The sequence below is a fragment of the Mustela putorius genome, unplaced genomic scaffold (genome assembly GCF_011764305.1).
Source record: "Mustela putorius furo isolate JIRA1106 unplaced genomic scaffold, ASM1176430v1.1 tig00000785_pilon_pilon_pilon, whole genome shotgun sequence".
NCBI classification, from domain to species: Eukaryota; Metazoa; Chordata; class Mammalia; order Carnivora; family Mustelidae; genus Mustela; species Mustela putorius.
Window position 1 is genome coordinate 6,978,192 of NW_025421480.1, and position 21,662 is coordinate 6,999,853.

The window sequence follows — 21,662 nt, forward strand, 5'->3', positions numbered from 1 at the left end:
GAGAGGTGTCTGGGTTTGTTTGTTTGTTTTTTAAGTTAGTGTTCTTGCCACTCAACTCATTTCACAAACCCTTTGATTTATTGCTTTATCTTATTCTTTAAAAAAAAATTAAAAGATGGTATCCATAAAAAAGGCTGGGGCTCTATCCAATTTTAAAATGACTTTTATAACATTCAAGGACTTTTGCTATCTTGCATTTCTTTGTTGCTACTTTTTGATTTTTTTTTTTTTTTTTTTTTTTTGCTTCATTCTTTACCTTCCTCTCTGTTTCAGATGTCACTGGACAGAAAACAACATACAACCAAAATCAAAATTGAGAATGATGTCTGGCTAAAGATTTCATCTCAATGGTACAGACTTCAGCTCTTATGCAAGTTTATTTTAACCTAATGTAACTTTTTCAAATGCTTTATTTCCGAATTAAAAGCCAACAACACTTCCGTTGAGTAATCAGTAATACAGCTAGCCCGGAGAGCCTGGTCATCACACGGCAAGGGGAACTGTTGCCAAAATCACCAGCAGCAGCATCTTTCAGTTTATTCTGGGCTTATGGTCAAAAAAATATACAATTCCTAAAAAAATTTTCACTACAAACATTTTTCTTAGATACTTGTAAGGAAGAAAACTTGAACTTCGAACATAAAATCTCCCCAGAAGACAATTTCTCGAGTAAATCACTTGTTTCTCATCCTATGAACAACTGAAAAGAGCTAAGATCCTGACAGGAAACCAGTTAGAAATGTACCAGGTCCTGCAACAATCTTAACAACCAAGTTCACTTAGCAACAGAGTTCAAAGGTTCCTGTTTACATTTTATAATGAAAAACTTGAGGTACATATTTGGGGAATTGTATTTATCACATTTAAGTTCTATATTCAACCATATTGTCTTATATAAGACCATATATCATCAATAATCGCTATGCTAAGGAACTGAAATTGTATCAAAGCTGAAAATTTCCCTGAACTTAAATACAAACCTAAACTTTTTCATAGGCTTCTCCTATATCGTAAGATAGCTGGCACATGACGTCATACATATAGATAAATACAAGGTGAATCAACAATTGTAAGGAACTTACTTGCCACTGAAAAGTTGTTGAGGGGATAAGGTAAATCCACATCTTGAGGTTTCTCTTTATATCCTATGAATGAGCCATCTGTCTTCAAAAGGAAATATCTTGGCCTCCAGTTTTTTATATATTCTCCTACATGAGGAAAGCATGCATGTTAATGCTGGGGGAAAAAAATGAACAGCAGCTTTTATGTGAAAAATAAATTATGGTACAATATATGTCCCACAACACTGGCCTCCAAAAATTTAGTTAGGCAATTTTCTTTTAACTTAGCTTACAAAAGAAAATACATAAGCCTGCAATTAAGATTCAATAAAAACTCAAACATGTTTTGTTTTTAATGATTTCACACTTTGATAATTCATTTGCACCATTATTTCTTCAGAGAATCATTCATCTGAGTACACATTTTGTTCAGTTTTTCATTTTATCAGATGGTTGTTAGAGCATATTTCAACCATTTTAAAAAGCCTTGGTAAATCATCCACACACAGTATCAAGGAATTTCGATGAAAAACACTTATCATAAGGAGGAACATGAAATAGATGTTTATCTTCCAAGTACTACTGACTAATTGTGTCATTTTTTAAGAAGAAAGGGGGTAAAGTCTGTTTTCATTGTTAAATCTTGATCATAACTTGTTTAAACAACATTTTATTGTTCTGAATAGGGAAATTATCTTCTGTACAATGCTGTAAATAAGTCAAGGAAATGAAAGAACATGAGTTAACAGAGCTTAAAAACCACACACACACTCACACCAACAGGAATAACTGTAAGAACACACGGTACAAGGCCAAGCACGTAACAGCCAATAAATGTGTATGTATCACATTTTGATAAAAGCCATCATCTAGCTACCAGATGTTTTTAGCAACCAAATCACAAGTTGCGTACCTAGGAAGGGACTCATCCGAATTTTAAGAAAGAGAGGTGCCCCGTGACACCGTAAGGTACGGAAGGCTCTCTGGTCTCGTAATCGTCAGTTCTCTACTGGGTATTTCTACCTGGTTCTTCGAACTCAAATGCCGAATCACAGTCCCTCAAGAAACTGAATCCAGTTCCACTTTCCAACAAGCCAGCTTCTTCCCTGGACCTCAGTTACCCAACTCGAGCTAACACGGGGCCGGTTCCCTCTCCTTCAGCTAGGCCAGCACTGCCTTCACAATCTCTCATTTAGCCCAACCCAAATGGGGCCCTCACACCTGGCCTGCTGTTGTGCTGCTCATGCCCCCTGTCCTGCTCTGCCCCCACTCCTTCCTCACGCATCCATCCCCTCCAGATTAACCCTCTGTGTGTACCACTTTTGATTTCCAGCGCTTTTCTGCTCAAAAATACTGACTCCCTCCCATTCAAGTCTTTTAACATAAAACATAAGCTCCTCCGTATCATAATCTCACCCCAACATACATTTCAGATGTGGGGTGCACCTCTGGATCTGCCATTCTTAAGCTCCTTACCTCCCACAGCTCCTTACACTCTTAGCCACCGCCGCCAACTCCAACGATCTATTTAGGTAGATTACATCTATGTTTACTGCTTTAGGAACGGAAAAGAACACTTAAATGCCTTTATTACTTCTTTTAAAAATAACAATAAACTCATTACATGTAACATAACTAACATATTTTTATGAAAATAATTATATTTTCTAAAATAAACAAACAAAAACTCAGCAAGAGAGCACAACTTCTTTCCATTTAAAAAAATCTCTTTGATGTTTGGCTTCACAGAAGATAGCCAGGTTCTCATACCTGCTTCTGTATTCAGTCTACCGTGGTGGGTTGTTTTGGTTTAAAATACAGGAAAGAGAGCTGGCTCAACAGGTGCACAGCCGGAAAGGGCAGGGGTATTCAGACAGTTATGACTCTTTCTTTGACGTTTCCTGAAAGGTCAACTGCAGTGTGCAATTTGAAAGCATGTCAAGGAACCTGCTGTTACGTGAAGAGCCGCTGGTCTCTATTACACACTGCATGAATCGTTTAGACGCTGTGCATGATTGTGCAACATCACACATGGGTGCTTTAGGAAACACCGCTCCACTGAGTCATACTGATCTTCCAAGTCTTGATACATTTCGCTGGTCAAGTATCATCAGAAAAGTAAGCACTGGGAAGCCACGAAGCTCAAAATGGCAGACAGGTTCTAATTTTTGTTTCAAAACTTGATTTTCCCCAGTGGTCCTAAGTTCTGTCACTTCTTTTTCCTTGCGATGATGCACTCCAAGGGCCCACCCCCCAGTGCCTACCACTGGATAGATGCTGAGTAGTCATCTACCAAGTGACGGAACACATGAAAGAGATGTGTTTCATCCCAGCACAGAAGAGGCACTTACAGGGAAAGAAAAAGGAAACCTGACTCCCCTCCTCACTTCACTTTACTGAAAATATTTGGTCTTGATATTAATAAACACACACCAAATTTGTAAAAACACAATGTTAAATTCACAGTTCCCATCTCAAAGATGAAGCAAGTTCCTTGATTGTACTTATTTTATTTTCCCATTTTTACTTATGGACTCCTATATAAAATTTAAAATCACTAGGTATCAAATCTCCAATTAGTAATATCGTATTTAGATTCCAAACGCTCCTGCAAACAACAGAAGATTCATACCAGCGTAAGATGCTCCAAGTCTATCGAGCAAAAAAATAAGTACTAGTTTATTAAGTTTAAGAAAGATAAAATAAAAGAAATTCATCTAAAAATTTAAAAGAAGAAAAATAGGATAGCACGGTTTCTTATTTTATGAAAGTACTGAAAACATATATTCAAGAAATATGAAATTAAAAGAAATAAACATCAAATTTTCATTTCTAAGAATAACTTCCTGTCAGCCTCTAATGTTGTCATGCTCAGTTGAAAGACGCGAAATATCATCACGTGAATCTTCTATCTTTTTTGTAAAACAGATCTTAGGAAATTTAGAATATTTTATGTGGTCTATAGTAAGGCTTCTGGTTGCCAAAAAGGTCTTCTAAAAATAAATTTTTATGTATCCCTGACATATAATACGTTATACCAAGACAATGCAGGAGTCATTCACAATCAGGAAGAAAATTGGAAAGTCAAAATCTACATTGTTGGTAAAAATAAAAATTATTATTTCTTACAAATTTTGATTAATAATTTTGAGTTGACTCAGTTAAATCAGTCAACAATCGGACTGTCACAGAAAGCTAACAGTGGATCCCCGACTTTCTCAAGACTCTCGATTTTTTATTGTTTATAATACAAATGGACTTCCCAAGAAGAAGTTCAGAGCACATCTACTTATTTATTTGCTCTGGGTCCCAGAGACACAGTATTGGACGTAAAAATGAAAAACACAAGAATTCGAACTCTTGGACTTCCTATTCCAGTATGACACCAGGTTTCAGGCGCCTCCTAAAATTCAGAGAAGGCTTCAGAATACTTCCTGAAAGCAGATTCTTTTTTTATAGGTTCCCAGAACATTCTCAAGTCAAGCTCATATAATAGCATAATGTGCTGGCCTAATTAAATATTTATTTTCTAGTTCCAAAAGTGGAACTGAGAAGGGATTCTTTTTCTGCCAAAGAACCGGGCCTTCCCAAGGACACAAATTCACAAGGTAGGGAATAAAGCAAAAAAGCAAGCTTTACTGCCACCTACTAGGCCCAGAGCAAAAGAAGATGATTCCTAGCTCCAAAGAGTAGAAAAAGTCAGAGCTTTCCAGGATACCACGGCAGGCCTCCGGGCACACTGATGGCAAAGCACAATTGTTCCTGTTGCCTCGGGGACCTTGTCCAGCGGGTCATGACAAAGGACCCCAACAGTCTCCTCACTGACTCAGTAGCTGAGGCAGAGAGCGTCTAGGTGAGAAACATGTTCTCAGGCCATTCCAAAAATATGGCCAAAAAGTCCATGCTTTTATGGGGCTAAGTGCTCGGAACAAAGGTGCCCTCTCTGCCACCCATCCTTTTGAGAGAGACTGCTAAAAGTCAATCGCATCCTGTACTTTAAACATAGCATTTACACCTAAATATACACAAGCTGTATTAAAACCAAGCTGTACCATACTTTGGTATTTATAGCCCATAGGTTTCAACTAATTTAAGAAGCGGTTTGTCGTAACGGGGCAAAAGTCTTGTTTAAAAAAGCAGCTGCATTTGTGGGGCACTGATTCAACATTTCTACGTGTATCAGAATAAGCCTGCAGCGAGGGCCTCAGCCACGCGTGGACGGGGTTTCCAGCACAGTCTCTTCCCCACTTTCCACCTGCCTTCATGAAGGACGCTGTCAATTCTGGCTCACGCTCCTTGGCTGCAGGCTTGATGCGTTTCCGAAGTACCTGCGCTTTGATACTGGAAACAGCGTTATTTCCCAAGAGGAAGCCCGATATTTTGGCTTCTGTAGTGAGCTGAATGGTGACCCCGTCAAAAGATTATGTACCCACCCCAATCCCTGGGACCTGGGAGTACCTAAGATGCCCAAAGGAGTGATGAAGTGAAGGATTTTGACAAGAGGGGCTTATCCTGGACGATCTGGGTGAGCCAAATCCAATCACAAACACCCCCGAACGCGTGAGGCTGGGGGGCTGGGACACACCGAGAGGAGGCGGCCAAGGGACCAGGGCAGCACCACCGGCCGGCCCACACCTGCGGACACCAGGAGCTGGGAAGGCAAGGAACAGATTCTCCTCTGAAGCCTCCGGAGGGCGTCTGACCCTGGCTCTAACTTCCGGTGTCCAGAATCCCGAGAGACTCTGTCACTGTCTTTTCTTGCGAACCACCCAATTTGCTGGAATTTGTTACGGCGGCCCTAGAAAACTTCATGCGGTTCCTTAGCACTCTAACCGAAGGCTTGTTTACAGAACCAAAAAGAAAAGAAAACAAAACAAAACCTTACTGATTAAGTTCTTGGCATCAGTGGTATAGAGACACTTAGCTAATACCTTACAAACACAAAGGAAAAATTCCATCTCACTCTTAATCAACAGGACAGAATCCTATTTGTCAAATGTGGGGTTACAAGAAGCTGTTTACTAGAGGTCACAGTTTCACTTGGTTTTAATGACTTCAGATTCTGGACTTTTGCCAACTTTCTTACTTTACTTGATAATTTATTTTCTGTAAGCTCTTCAAACAACTAAATAAAAAACCTCAGTGTTTTTGAGTGGATGTTGGCCAGAGAACATTCTTGATTTCCCCAGCTGAGTACAAATAATATTTAGGATCTCAGGCTTAATCTTTAATGACAACCTCAGATGGGAGATGGTACAAGTTTAAATTCACCCTCACTTTGCACCTAAATATTTTGACGGCGTATTCCAGTGGATCATCATTATTAGCGATAAGCATTCGACTCAGGGTTACCCCCTGGAAGCTGACAGTGCTCATTTCCTACCATTCACCTAATTTCGAATTCCATTTGTATTCGGTAATCCTCCCCTGCTGCAGAGTATTTCACGGATACTTCGCTGAGAATCACGCTTCCAGCTCCCGCCTCGGCACTTTTTGATGACTTCCACTTTGAAAAGGTGCAAATGTACGTCTAAGGACTGAGCACAGATTGGTGAAAACATTCCAATGGTCTTATATCTCGAATAACCGGGACGGGCCTGGATTTGCTCAGACAGAAACGTGGAGAAAAGATCCTCAGAAATGACCCAGCCTGTACCCCCATAAGTGAATAGTGCTGAGGATTTGATTCACGCATTCATGCATTTGTACGGCACGGTTGTGTTCTAGAACCTGGTACCAACTCTGACTTCGCGAGAAGTAGACGATGAGCTGCGCAGTCAAGAACGTACAGGCTGAGAACGCACAGAAAGACTCCCTCATCTACTGGAGGCCTCGCCTCCACTGGCATGGGCGCATTTAGGGGGAAAAACCAAGATGTTATCAAAATAGATATAGATAGAAACCAATTGAAAAGAAGTCTGTACAAGCATAGCACTGTTTTTCACAAATCCTACACATTGATCGTATAGAATTTAATTAGACAAAACGCTTAAGCGTCATTTTTAAAATAAGCTACTTCCCTAGGATAAAATTCGAGGAAAATGAATGATGCTGGTTACCAACAGCTGTACTGCGAACAAACTGAAATTCTGATTTCTCTAAGAGATACAGGAGACGCAGCTTTCGAAATTACTAACAACCCCTCACACGTGCTGTCACACAGGCTTCCCAAGCTCATCACTCCAGGAGGAAGGGGCGAGAGCACGTCGGGAAGGACGCACCACCGTCTCATCATAAAGCCAAAACAACCCGAAGCTCAGCTTTCCTGAGAATACGTATTCCTTGTATTTTACATCAGTGTTTAATCACAATCCCCAATGAGATATATTATTATTCGCCTTTGTCATCTCAGAGGGGAAAATGAGTAATATCGACATCTGCTTTGTCTGTTAATAGCAAATGACCTCTTTACACCTTCGTCCTTTGCAGGGGGGAGAGCCAACAGGATTTACACAAGCAAGCAAAAGGCCATTTTAACAAGGCAGTATGGCATGTGGGTTATATTTTCAGAAAAAAAGAAACCCGACATAAGACAAATGCTATGTTCTATAATAAAAGTCACAACAGACAGTCATGGTCACTACAGGATCAAGAAACTATTCCAGTGGGGCCTCAGTTCTTACCCGGCTCCGCCTCACCATTCAGGTGCTCTAGGCAGGACAACATAATGCTTGGGGAGGGGAGCCTGCAGCCTCCCTGCCTGCGGTGGGGTCTGAATCCTGGCTCCTCCACTTCACGGCTGTAGGAACATGAAGCTCTCTACTCCCAGCCTCCTGATCTGAAACCTGAGAAGCATAAAAGCACCAACCAGAAGGACAGGACTTAAAAGCACTCACCTGAGTGTAGCATGAGTTGGATTTTGTTGTTGTGAAATGGAACCACTGTATTCATGGCCCTAACATTTATAGCTCATCCCCAGCCCTGCATTAAATATTCCACTACTGAGCAGTTCGCTCACTCAGGAATATGGTCCTAAATGAGGCAACAGGCAACAATCAGTCATAAATTTACTCTATCACCAACCCCCCCCCCACACACAAGTCTCTTTAGCTAGTGTCAGGTATATAAAACTTGAATCCTCTCTAAAGGAATGAAAAGGCATATCACATCAAAATTAATTAATTAATTAATTAATTAATACTTCTTTTTCGAGACGGGGTTAAGGATATCAGAGTAACTAGTCTTCAAAAAAAAAAGAGATAGAGAAAGAGAGAGAGAGAGAGAGCTCTAAAAAGTCTTAGGTCTCTCTGAATTATTTTTAATAATTTCAGTACCATGAAAATCAAACAATTTAAAATTTCCCAAGAAGAGCTTTTTTTTTTTTTTTTAAAGATTTTATTTATTTGACAGAGATCACAAGTAGGCAGACAGGCAGGCAGAGAGAGGGGGAAGCAGGCTCCCCACAGAGCAGAGAGCCCAATGCAGGACTTGATCCCAGGATTCCGGAATCATGACCTAAGCCAAAGGCAGAGGCCTTTATAACCCACTGAGCCACCCAGGTGCCCCCCAAGAAGAGCTTTTAAATCCAAAGATGGCAATTTCTGTCAAAATAGATTTATATGACTTTAAGAAAGCATTAGTCTTAAATAAAAATCTTCTCAAAAAGAGGTTTAAAACTGGTAGCGGTATAAAAAATAAATTAATTTCATGGTTTGCAATATAGCTACATATTTAATTGCTTGTTGACAGATGCCAACCAAATTTACACATGAACCACCTAAAAGAAAATATAACAGAATCTTTTTTTCCACTAGTGGATGTTCATAATTAAATATTGGTGCCACAAACAAATAAATACTGAATATATAATTCACGACAGTGTGCTATGTCTTAACTATCTTAAAAATCATGAAGCCAAATGCAGTAAGTACAGAAATGTGTGGTGATAAACATAACAAAACATTTGCAATCCTTGAAATTGTTCCATTTTTAAATAGTGGACAGCAAGTGTTCTAGTCCAGTTAGATCTACGGAAAAACCCTATGAATGTCTCCCAGGGAATAAAAGAAGTAGAATTTCTCACTGAAGTTATCATCGTCCTCTCTTACAAGTGTCTTGAAAATAAATCCTGAAGAGTTTTTCTCTACTCTCTACATGGCAATGAGCTCGCCTAGTAACAATGTTTCAACTCACAGGGACAATGGGAAATGAAACTTTTTGAAAAATCAAAGTACTTTTTCATATTCCACGAGCTTCCTAGATATATGTTAGGTTTGGGCTGTCGCTCCCCTTTCATTAAGTCCTTTCAAGCATATTCTCCCTTGCCCTTGGGTCCACTGAAAGCGCCACCCTCTGCAGTGGCATCCACGCCATCGCCTGACGCCATCACCCCGCTCCGGCGGCGTCTCCAGAAATCGGGTGGGGTCTCGGCCCGCTCCCTTATTCTCAAGTACAGTTCATAGCTCAAAGCACCACAGCTCAGAGAACAAAGGTTCTCGCAACACTTTTGTCAGAACCGGGGAGAACGGGCTTCCGACAGACTCATCCGTTCAAAAGTAACATAGCGAGCGACAGGATGCGCAGAGGATGCGGCGCGAAGGCCCGGGCAGGACCCAACCGCGCAGCTGGAAGAGCAGCCCGCAGCCGTGAGAAGGGGGAACCGCAGAAAAGCCGATGCTTTGGGCAATTAGGATGCGAAGCGAAACCCTCTTCGTGATCTAGGAAGTCACACCGAGGGGTGGCAGTTCCCAGTGGCAGCCCACGTGCCTGCGGAATGGTCTCCGGACACCCGCGGTCTCCTGCGCTCCCGCGGGAAGGGGCGGGCCGGCACCGCGGCACGGAATCCCTGGACATTCCGTGAAGGGCTGGTTTGCTGCTGTGTTGGCTCCAGGATCAGGCCCTGTACCCTTTCCTTTCTGAAGCCTCCTAACAACAGGGAGGCCTGGGAATCGCTTATGATGCTTCTTTCACTGAGCGTATTCTGAAACACACCTAAGCCTTTCAAGTTTCAAGATCCTGCCAGTGCACTCTGTTGCTCTCCTGGTTTTCTGCACAATATTGATTAATGAGGTCATACTGCAAAACACTCAACTATTTCTGATGATTTCCCCCTGCTTGTCTTGTCTGGCTGTCAAATAAGGTCACTGAGAGATGCGTCTGCTCTGGTACTGGTCAATGTTACCACTGCGATGGACCAGATGGATGGTGTTTACAATTTTGGTGATTGTACGTTGTGCTTCCAAGATGCCTTAAAAGCTTTCCAGATGTACCCACATTCCTCTGCTTTCCCACATATGCTCCTTCATGATTATTTTGAAAAGTATATTATAGTCAAGAAATTGTGCTTCCACTGCATAATGCATGAACTTGTCATTCTTATATTAGGTATAGTTTTCATATCTCCTTCCTGAAGAAGGCTGGGGTCCATGTTCAGCTTTGGAACTGAGGCAGTGACGAGAAGGTCCCACGCGCTGAATACCACAGATGTTCCAGTGTGACCTTCTCCAAGGTCAGCATGGCTGGCCTACTGGGACTTTACCTACTTCATCGTTTTCCTCTCTTTTCCAGAAAACTGCACAATGATCACCTATCTATTTACGCATTCTGGTATTTGTTTCCAGGTATGCTGTAAATTAGTTAAGCAAATCCCTGTTCCCTTTGTTTTTCAAAAACATTACACTTCACACCAAAACCATGACACTTACTAATTATCCTTTTAAGCATAGGAACATCTTAAAAGAACTAGAATATTCAGTTTTGAGAGAAAAGCAAGGTGAATGCATAGAGAGAAGAAAGAGAGAGAGGAACAAAAAGCATCCATGCGAACTAGCCAACAGAAGAACAGCATCTTGGCAATTTAATGAAGAATAAACTGTGAGATTAGTTTACATAGCAGTAGATATGTTGTGGAGAATTACTCAATCTGCACTCAGCTTCCTGCTGGGTTAAATGTGAGCTAAATTATTATTTTGCTTACATTTACGCCCTTGTAGACTGTGAAAGCAGAGCCTTCTTTTTAATCTGCTTTCTGCATGATAACAAAAAGTCTCCAATGCCACACACTGCACTGAACACCCAGTGGTTCCCGTACTATTTTAACAAAGTAGCCAGGGACAAATTTTAAAAGATGACATTTTACAACTTCTTTACTAGAAATATTTTCCACTTCACCCCACCATATTCCCTCGACGTTTGTATTAATGTACTGTCCTACATTATCTGTGTGCTGCGGTCAACAGCCTTCATGAATATCAAATATGGAGGCGGGGTCCGTAATGCAAACCCACCGACCATGCATCGCCAGCACCTACCACGGAGCAGGCTGGTACTGACCCCTTAGCTGAGTAAACAAACCTAACCCTACATAAGCCACGCTTGTGTCAGCAAAGCTCTCTGGAACAGAAGTCTCCCCCAACACAGGCTGCACGGCTCAGTCCATGTGTCCGTTAGAACACGTCTGATAGAGAGCATACGCGGCCATCGGGGTGTCCCCCCGGGATAGTGGGGCAGGGAGAGCTGGCTGTAGCGCCTCCTCACTGCGAGGAGGCCTGTTGCTACTTGAAAAAACCCTCAGGTGACCTGACCCTCCCAGACCTATATTCAAATCACTGCCTTGTAGAGCAAAACCCAACAAAACAGAAGAGGGTTTTATCTCAGATGGGCACTGATGTCTCCTGGAATAAATTTCCAGTAGCACAAGACCCCATGACACCACATCAAACCACAAACTCTACCCCTCTAGGGCTGAATCCATGGCTTTACAACCCCTGCCTCCTCCCCTCTGTGTTTTCCCAGGCAGTCCTCGGACCAGGACTTGCCTCACAGCAGGTAAGTGGGGAACAGTAGGAGTACGAGAGGCAAGACGAAGGGGACACGTAAGTGCACGGAGCCACGCACGGAGCTCAGGCTTCACCCCCGCGACCTCCCCACAGCGCCATGGAGAGACAGGTGCCAAGGTGTCCTCACTCGGCACAGCCACAGAGAGGCTCCGAGACACTGCTAACACACCAAGGACAGAGCTGGGATCAGAGTAAAGATCTGCTAAAGCAAACAAAATTCTGCTGTGCCACACTGCTCAGGCCCTCAAAGCTGGGAGCGTATGACACCAGTGGCGGGAAGCACATACACAGAAGGTCAGATGCCAACTCCACCACTAACTAGCTGTGCGCCTCTGGGCGTGTTACTATCTCTGTGCCTCAGCTTCTTCTTCTGGAAAATGGGGACAAGAGTTTAGAAGAACTGAATTAATATTTATGAGGGGGGCGCCTGGATGGCTCAGTGGGTTAAGTGTCTGCCTTCAGTCCAGTCATGGTCTTAGGGTCCTGGGATCGAGCCCCACATCGGGCTCCCTGCTCAGTGGGGAGCCTGCTTCTCCCTCTCCCTCCCCTTCACTCATGTTCTGTCTCTGTCTCTCTCTCTCCAACAAATAAAAATCTTTAAAAGAAATGTATTTATGAAGTACACAGAACAACATCTGGCTAATACTAAGCATCACACAGCATCTGTTGAATGAATAAAGTACAGCTACACAAAAGCGATGTAGCGAGTGCTTAATACACATAAGCATATTAAACTAAACAGAAGTGGAGTATTGAAAATAAAGTGTAATTTGTTAATCTCATCTGGTCCAACTATCACTGCTCCACATTAGCTGAGCAGAGTAGATGCTGGTTTTCTTGCGGATAAAATTTCGATTTTTGTTATTCACTCTGCTTATATCCTATTTTCATCCCCCATTATTACCAATAACAATGAGTTACGTATCATTTATGCTCAACCAATGGAAATCTTTCGTTAAAGAGAAAGAATGCTGTCCCAGAACAGTCTTTCTTGGTGCACTATCAAGTAGCTCTGTGGGGAAAAAAAAAAAAATCAAGCATTCCACTGGGTCTACTACTAGACGTCTCCATGTTTCTTTCCAATTATCTCATAAAATGTTAGCATATACAGAAAGCAAAACACAAGAATATACAACTTTGATACCAGACCTTTCTCACTTTTCCTTTTTTATTGTGCAAGTTAATCATTTAACCTTGACCAGTCTGAATCTGGATATGTGTTAAATCATACATTAATGTCAGACTTTCGTAAATAGATAGGAACAATACTGTATTTCAACTGGTAGGACATTTTACATTTACACAAATGACTATATATCCAGTGAAGTAAATAATTCTTGATTTTTACTGTAAAGATATGATTATGCTTATGTTTATAAAACTGAAGGGAATATAATGTTTCCATCTCAATGAATGCGCCTAGATATTCAAAAGTGTGGTTCAAATAATTCTGAGTATCAGAGTATCTGTGATCCAACAGACAAAGAGCAAAAGACACCCAAGTGATACCTTCTTAACTTTCCTAGGTAATTTTCTTAACCTCTTTGTAAACAGAGCTAATACAGCAGCACTCTGTGGCCTGTCATCCGCCTTCACGTTCCGAGAAAAGGACTAAATGGGCTTGATGTGGTCAGCACACGCAAGTGCAGGGACAGCGAACATTTTCAAAAAAAGAGAAACATCAAACACTATTCAATTATTCAAAGCAGCCCACTCCTCCCTAAAGCAAGTTTATCCGTCAGATCAAGAGCAGAAAAGCTGCTTCTCAATGTTAAAATTGAATTTACTTACCTTGGCCCTCTGAGGGCAGCATTACCTAACACACAGGAAATTTCAGAAAACAATCTACCTTCCCTTCCCATAAAAATCATCTTTGAAAAAAACCCGAAATGGGCATATTTCTCATTATACATAATACTTCTTTCCTCATCAGTATCTGTACCTTGACAATCTTAGGAGCGTTTGTCTTCCAGAGTTTCCATTAAGTTCGAAAGGAAAGACTGTCTTGAAATCAAGACATCATGAAAGAAAATGACTTGAGGCATCAGCCATGAAAGTCATTCAAAATCCAATGAAATGGAAAATTATAGAAATGACTCTGCATTATATAATTACTCTCTTAAATTCTAGTAAGTTTCTGTCATAATGGTCTCTGTAATTTGTTATGTAAAAACTGCAGGATACCAGAACATAGGAATCTTTGAGTAAAGATAAAGTAATTCAAAGAGATTAGCATTCGGCACCAAACCAAATACGAAGACTGGGGGTCTTCTTACAAGCAGCCAACAGCCAATAGGCTCATTTATTACAAATCCCTCATTTATTAATAAAATATGAGACAACAGTGAGTGCTGTGAAGTGTGTAAACCTGGCGATTCACAGACCTGTACCCCTGGGGCTAATAATACATTATATGTTAATAAAAAATAAATAAATAAAATATAAGACGGCAAATTGGTAGGTTAGGGTCAAAGCACTGACCTAATTTTCAGACTGCTTCTGAAACTGCAAAAATCTTCCCAGAGCATGAGGATTATCAATCTCCTTTCCCGGATCTAATGCAGCTCACACTGGGTGCTTTATTCCTGTTCCTCAGAAAGCAGCTACTTCACGCAACGGAGGAAAAAAGTTTTCTGGCATTTACTCGTCAAAGATTTTTTTAGGAGGTACTAAGCACGAGAAGCGAAACGCTGAATAACCAGCCCTGTATACTACAGTGACATGGCAGACTTTCAGCTGAAGAATATAAAACGTGCTGATATTCGTGTCCGAGTCTCGCGTGTAAGTTACGCAGCGACCATCCAACTGCGCGCCACCAGCGCCCGCCCATTAACCCAGCCTGAACCACAGAGCGGTCTTATGGTGACTATCTCCTGGGGGGAGATGATTATCATAAGCAGGTAAGTAACAAACTTTACTTTCGCATGTGGTTTCCACTGAGTGGAAATACACTCTTACATAGAATTTGTATTTACGTTTAAGAGAAGCCCTTGCCTCCCCAAGTTTAGGGATGATGATTCGTCCCTCGGGAAATAGACCAGTACCTGGCATAACTTTACGAGCAAACGGGGTTCTTAAAATATGTGCTATGGGAATTAAAGAGTTGTGTTCTTTTTAAATTATACTCTACTATGGAAAATTTCAGGAAGATTGCATTCCAATCCTATTTTACTAAAACAAAAAGTACCCACAGTTAGCGTCAGAGAGTCAGTGGAACATGATGTAAATGCAGGGAAGGGAAAGAAGGTCATTTCATAAAACTCTTCTCTGTAATAAATATATATACTTAAGTTTAAATATCTCCTCAGAGAGATGCCAGGAAACAACAGCTGCTGTTCTATGTGCTTTCACTTAAAAGTATAAAATTATGAACTTTGATGCTGTGTTCCAGTCTCAAGCAAATAAGTGACTTGCCCAGCCAAAAACGACACGAACTTCACGGTTTCTGCCTTTCTGCCTTTGTATCTTAATCATCTTCTGTTCTAAAAAGTGCTACCAAGTTTACCAACATCTTTAATCAGATTTTCTTGAAACTAAAACACATTAAAAATTTTAAGCCAAAACATTTAGCAAGATGCCTTAAAGAATATGTCAGACAGAGAAATACTCTTCTGTTTTCAACACACTGGCCAATATTTTTAAAAATTACTATTCATGCAGGATTTTTCTGAGGCACAATTCAAATGCATCCATATACCATTAACGCTAGAAGTTCCTCAAGGCTTTTGGGATTATCCTGAAAACACACCAAGCACCAGTTTTGTTCATACGTCTGCATGGTGGGAGAGTCTTCCTCATCTGTGTCGCTGCATTTCATGGGCTCTGGGATATTTCCACTTCTTTGGCCCCGGAAGTTGTCTTTGGGAATGCCATTATTTAAAAAAAAAAAAAACAAATGATGATACTTAACGACCTGTATATGAACACTAGCATCTATCACCACGTGCTGTTCGACACTAAGATCTCTTTCAGAGAAGCCAGCATCGTGTTCCACAGCATTCACATGGAGGGTTTTTTCTTTCTTTCTTTTTTTTTTTTAAAGTGTAACCAATTTATTCTTCAAAACCCAAACAGAAGTCCTGAGTCACTAAACCCAGTCCCATTAACCACTTGCGCAGCCAGATGGGGCCGCTCTCCCAGGGGCGGCCTTCCTGGACTCTTCACCCAAAACCAGGTTAGAGAGGAAAAGCCTTGAGGAACCACCAGCCCATGCGTGGGCACTGACCAGGCTACGCTGCCGTGAGGGCCTCCGTCGTTGGCCACGGCCACCCCCACTCCCCGCCAGGAAACGCGCGCCACCCGCGCCCTCAACCCTGTGCGAGCCTCATCAGAGCCTTTGTCTGCAAAGTCAAGAGCCAGGACCATCACATCACGTTTTAAAACTCCAGGAGGAGACAAAACATTATTTTTAGTATTGTTTGTTCATGATGATCATTGTGATATGTCTAAAAATCTAGTTTTAAAAATAATTCTAACCCAAATACAACTTAAGCACTGACCATAGTGGAGAAAACTGTAGGTCTAAGATCATGAGATTAATACTGAATGAAAGGAATACAGTTTTCGGCAATCTCAGGCTGGATTTTTTTAAGTAGAAAAATTATTTTTTAAAGTACAGTATGAAATCATGCCTGTGTAACCAGTCCTGCCACACCCCCAAAAGAATTACATTCAACAGTTCTCTTACATTCTCTTTCAACAATCAACTTGCCTTCAGGTTCCTGAAACAATCATAAATCACTAAATAGATGTAAGGTCTTAAGGAAGCACCTGACATCTCTTCCATGACCTCGGGATGGCGCACGCTCACGGTGCAGCGCCGCCAGTGCTGGGAGGTGCCCACGCATAGCATGGACACACCCGCACACTGACGTATGTCGCACACCTCCCCAAACCCAAATGCTCCTAACAGCTACCATGGCATAGGGTCCAGATGTTCTAAACACATCAGCATTTCACTTAGTCCTCACGAAATCTGCACTAGCGGTCCTCATGGCCAACTTCTAGCCCAGGAAGAATCGACCCTTAAACAGGGAAAGGACTTCCGTAAAGTCACTCCTCTGAGCGACGTGATACTTCAATCTGGTACCTGTGTTAAGTTCAAAGACGCTCTGTCTCTAATATTTTAATCGCCTCAGCATGTACACTTGCCTGCACTACTCAGATTTTGCAAATGGCCCGAAGAATCGAGAAGTAACAGTTCATGAAACACACAAGCCAGAACTGCAAGTCTGCTTTCCTACCAGCTTGCTTTTGTTCAGCCCCTCCCCCCCGGGCATCCTGACCGGCACTCCGCAATCGGGCCGTTTAATGACGCCCCCACCTGGAAAACCGCCTGCTGCTTGCTCCCAAACTTAACACGGGGATCAGCACGGGCCGTGAGACTACAAATATTTGTACATAATTCCACATACAAAAATAGGGGCTTATCGTGGCCTCTAAATTGAAGGAAAAAAATAAGACAAAGGCGAGGTCCAGTGTGGCTGATGAGTCTCTAAATCTTTGCAGCAAACACAGATGAGAGTCACTTAAACAAATTGACAGTGAGCTCGAAAGTTTTTCTAAATAGACCTGGCCTCTATTTCTTTACGAAGAGTGGAAAATAACAGATTATCTTCCTTCAGTCCTTTCAGAAAGACATTCCTCTGGTCACAAAGCTCTGTCAACTATGCTTGCCTTTCAGGCACACATTAGGCATTTCTGCTTCATAATTACACAACAAAACCCTGAATATTTTAGGAAAGCAGGAGTTTACCGAAAGTCAAGATAAAAACTCTTTTTTTTTTTGTAATATAAATCAAAACAAGGGGGAAAAAGAGAAGAGATGTCAAGGCTTCTCTTTTTGTTTTTCAGCAATTTCATTCACATCATGCTTGATTTTAAGATTTGACAAAACATTTGTAAAAATAAATATGTAAAATAAAACTTTACAAAAATTTGGTGTTTTAGAACAGAAACACCTTTGAGAAACTGAACTTGACATCAGTGTTTCTTCTCGACTATTTAAAGTCAAAGTGATCAAACAGGTATTTAGTAGACATTCCCTCTGAGTGTTATCATAGCCTTTAAAAAAATTAGAGGTACCAGTTCTCTGATATCTAATGACAAGAAGGGATCAGAAGGAAACCCACGGCCAAACCAGTACTCCGCGATGACCGCGCATGTCTGTCATTCACACGATCAAAGACAACTGAGAGGGAAAAAACGAGTATTAACCAAGAAGGCCGGGTTCCCATACAACTTTGCTTCACAACTAGTCACATCTGATCTCAAAGTAGGACGGAATGACTTGGTAAGATAAATTCGGGACTCTGTATCCCACCCCTAGTGGTCGGCTGTAAAACAGATCCATTCAGTCTCAAGAGTTGACAATACTGACTGGTGTTAAACTGTCCGCACGCCCATGACGAGTGTGGCCATTTACCTGCCTGACTGCTAGCCCACATCTCCGGTTAACAATTCACACCCCATATGAATCGGCCACATTAGCCACCGTCTCTATGGGGAAAGTTTGCGCTGCCATTTAGAGGAGAAGCTGCTTTCCCGCAACTCTACAGGAGTAAGAGAAGGAAGAGGAAGTATTAAGTCCCTAAACTAATTAACGAAATAAGGGGGAGGGGGGAGGCAGGAAAACAATGATAATTAGTATGTACTCTTGGTTAACCAAATCCACACATACATTCATTCTGTATGTGCACAAACATCAGCAGCATCATAAACCGTCTCAAGTTCGAGCCATTATTCAGCTCGACATCTGCACATGTTTATGCGTCTCTCCAAACAACCTCTTGAGCACCCTGCTGGAGCTGTCATTTTTTTTCTTCTCCCTATCTGGCAGATGGCAAGTCAACAATCGGCATCAACAGCAGCCGAATATCTCCCCCTCCGTCCTACCCCCCTAAACAGACACAATAATAACTTCTTTGTGCTTCCCTACAATGCAGCTGCTTAAACCATTTCGCTACAAGGCTGCTTTGCCTTAATAAAAAAAAAAAAGCCCTTCTGTCAAGTCTACAAAGCAGCATAATGTTAAGCAAGCTAAAGCCACAGCACAGCTGCAAACGGGCAGACACACTGACAGCTCCTCCCTTAACAAAGCCCGTGAACTGAAGGGGGTTCATCTGAGGCTCACACAGTAATTAGTATAAAAAAGTCCGACAGCCTCTATTATGCTACGGGAAAAAAAAACTGGACAGAACTGGGCTGCTGTTTTGCGTCAAGAGTTCTGCTGCAGAGTAGATAAATCATGTTGGGTTTTTTCCTCTCTTTTTAAAGACAGTAATAAGGAGGATGAGAGAAGCTAATTTGAAAACTTGGACACAGTAATTGTACCATATGGTGAGCATTTATCCTTTCTGAAATGCACGCTAACAGTCACTTACATGCACACTGCTTTGTTTTACAGTTGTTATTCTCCCTACCATATTCATAAAATGGATTTGAATATCTGATACTCAAGAGAAGTTGTGTGTAATTAGCAACAGAACTGCCTGAGTTTAATTTATTGGCCTCGCACTGCAATCTAGTAAATGCAAAACAAAATTAAACAATGTGTCCACTTGGTAAAACGTTTTTTCTGTAACTCAATAAAAAACAACGAGGACTAGGACAGGTTCATTGGAGTGTTGCTAAGTTAAAGTACAGTATATTTCGAAAATTCCAAACAATAAACTAAGGCCACTGGAAAGATTTCTACGGACCCATTTCAAAGATACCAGATCACTAGGAGAAAGACCTTTCATTAAGACCATCTGGTTCAATTCTGTATTTCGCTGAAGCATATGTAACTCTTCTCTGCACACATCAGTAAATCTAGACTTAAAAGAATTCCCTTGTATGTGTTCTAAAAATTTTTTCAAGAGAATCTATCAGTTATTAAATAGTTACTCAGTACTATGTGCCAAGCACCATGCCAGGCACAGGGAGGAGGATATAATGTCAAAAAGTCTTTACTTATCTAAAATAAAATCGGAACATAAACTGAGTTAGCATTTCTGTCTACTTCAAAATTCTATAAAAATCCACCTACTATTTGAAAAAAATCCTCAATAACATCAGGGCATTGCTTATCAAAGCCCAATATATAGCAAAGTGACATTTTTTCTGACAAAATACTGTGTAAAAAATAATTGTAAGATGTTCTTCTCTAAACAAAAGTAAATTCGCTTCCATGCCAGCTGTGTGCCTCTTAAGATCAAAATATGAAGTGTTCATCTACCTTCAATAAACTATATTCTAAAACACCGAAATACTCAACTAGAAAGCATTTGACCATGAAACTTCAAGGGGAATGAAATCACAGGTCTGCATTTTCTACAACTGACATGTATCCACGAGTACTGCCCTAATTGTTATTTTGGAGATATGAAAAGTTAAAATATTTTAATGAATTATTAGTTCAACATAGAACTTAAGAGTCCCCACTCAAGCCTGAAGCAATCTGTGACTTTAGAAATACATACGTCAACAGTAATAATATTCCAGTACCATCCAAGAACGCGATCCCACTGAAGAAGGTAAGTAGAGTTACATGCAGAAGGAACGGCCCCATTCAACAAGTTCCCCTGATTTCCTAGGATGGATCTCTATCTTGGTTTGAAGATATAAACTTTATCATCTGTAACGGGTACAGTGCCTTCTCTTTATGCTACCAATATGGGACGAGAGGACCAGTGTACTTAAAGATAAAAATATCTTATTTTTGTATTCTGCTTTAGAATTTACTAAACATTTTCAAATATGAAAATGGATCTTAAAAGCTCATTCTGACAGATCAGAATTTGGTTTGACATACAAAGTGATGCTTTGGGAATTATCTGGCCAGTAATGGATGTCTGAGTCTGTATACTTTTCAACCAGGTGAATCCTATTATGTGAACAAGGTCATCACACTGTCTGCTGATAAAAAAGGGGGGGATCAATCTACAGAACAGGAAAAATAACTCTTTTTCTAAAACTGTGCAGTTTATATATAGTTTAGTAACTATCCTGGTTAACTGAATGAGCAAAAGAAGTAAGAGAATAAAATCATTTGGAAAATAGGGTCAAAGGTGTGGTCATCCAATGACGGGCCTCTTCATCACATACCAGTAAAAAGCGAGTCTTTGTGGAGAAACAGGAATTTGGTTCCATTTGGGAAAATCGAGTTGAGGAAGTGTCTATAAGCTGGATATACTTATATTACTGAATATACAATATTTAGGAGGTTGGGTGCGAATATAAGATCTGAAAACCCAAGGGCACAATGAGCTTGACTTCCGCATCTGATCATCAGTGCTTCCTAGCAAAACCTATCAACAGTTTCTCAACTACTTGAAACCATTTCTCAATATCTCAATAACAGTGCAAAAATCTAGTTGTCCATAAGAACAAATTAAAAGTCCTTTCTAATAAGAAGCATTTGTCAAGAGTATGGATAGTAGTTCGGAGAGAATGCTTTCGTTGTGTGATCATAGTTCTGAAGACGATCCTTTCCCTAAGCGGGGGTCAGCAAGGGAGACAAGGAAACGCGGGCAGAATAAGTGATCAAGAAAACTTACAGAAATTAGACTTGCCCAAGCGAAGGGATCAGCATGTCAGGTAAGCAACACCATTTTGATTTACCCACCATGTATCTCCTTGAGAGCTCACACCCGACCAGAAGTACAAAGGCTGGGGTCCTCTGGTTAAATGTGAAATTAACTAAAGTCCTCCTACCAGGTTCAACAGGTACCAGACGCAATCTGCAACAGCTGGCAAACTCTTAAATACTTGCAAACAGTTGGTCAGAGGCTGTGATACAGGGACACAGCACAGCGGTCTAGTGACTCCCTCACGACGATGG

The 21,662-nt window shown here is 41.1% G+C and overlaps 1 protein-coding gene across 4 annotated transcripts in view; it reads right to left on the bottom strand.

The window, feature by feature from the left end:
- Positions 1-21,662, bottom strand: part of AKT3 (AKT serine/threonine kinase 3) — a 302,994-nt gene that overhangs the window by 171,187 nt on the left and 110,145 nt on the right. For 2 of the 4 annotated variants that reach the window (XM_045084743.1, XM_045084744.1), the window contains one exon: positions 1,083-1,208. The exons of 1 other annotated variant lie outside the window; for it this stretch is intronic. In XM_045084743.1, coding sequence (XP_044940678.1) covers positions 1,083-1,208 — 126 coding nt within the window. Of the gene's footprint in view, positions 1-1,082; positions 1,209-21,662 lie in introns of those variants that run through there. One more of the 4 variants, XM_013058431.2, reaches the window with a different exon arrangement.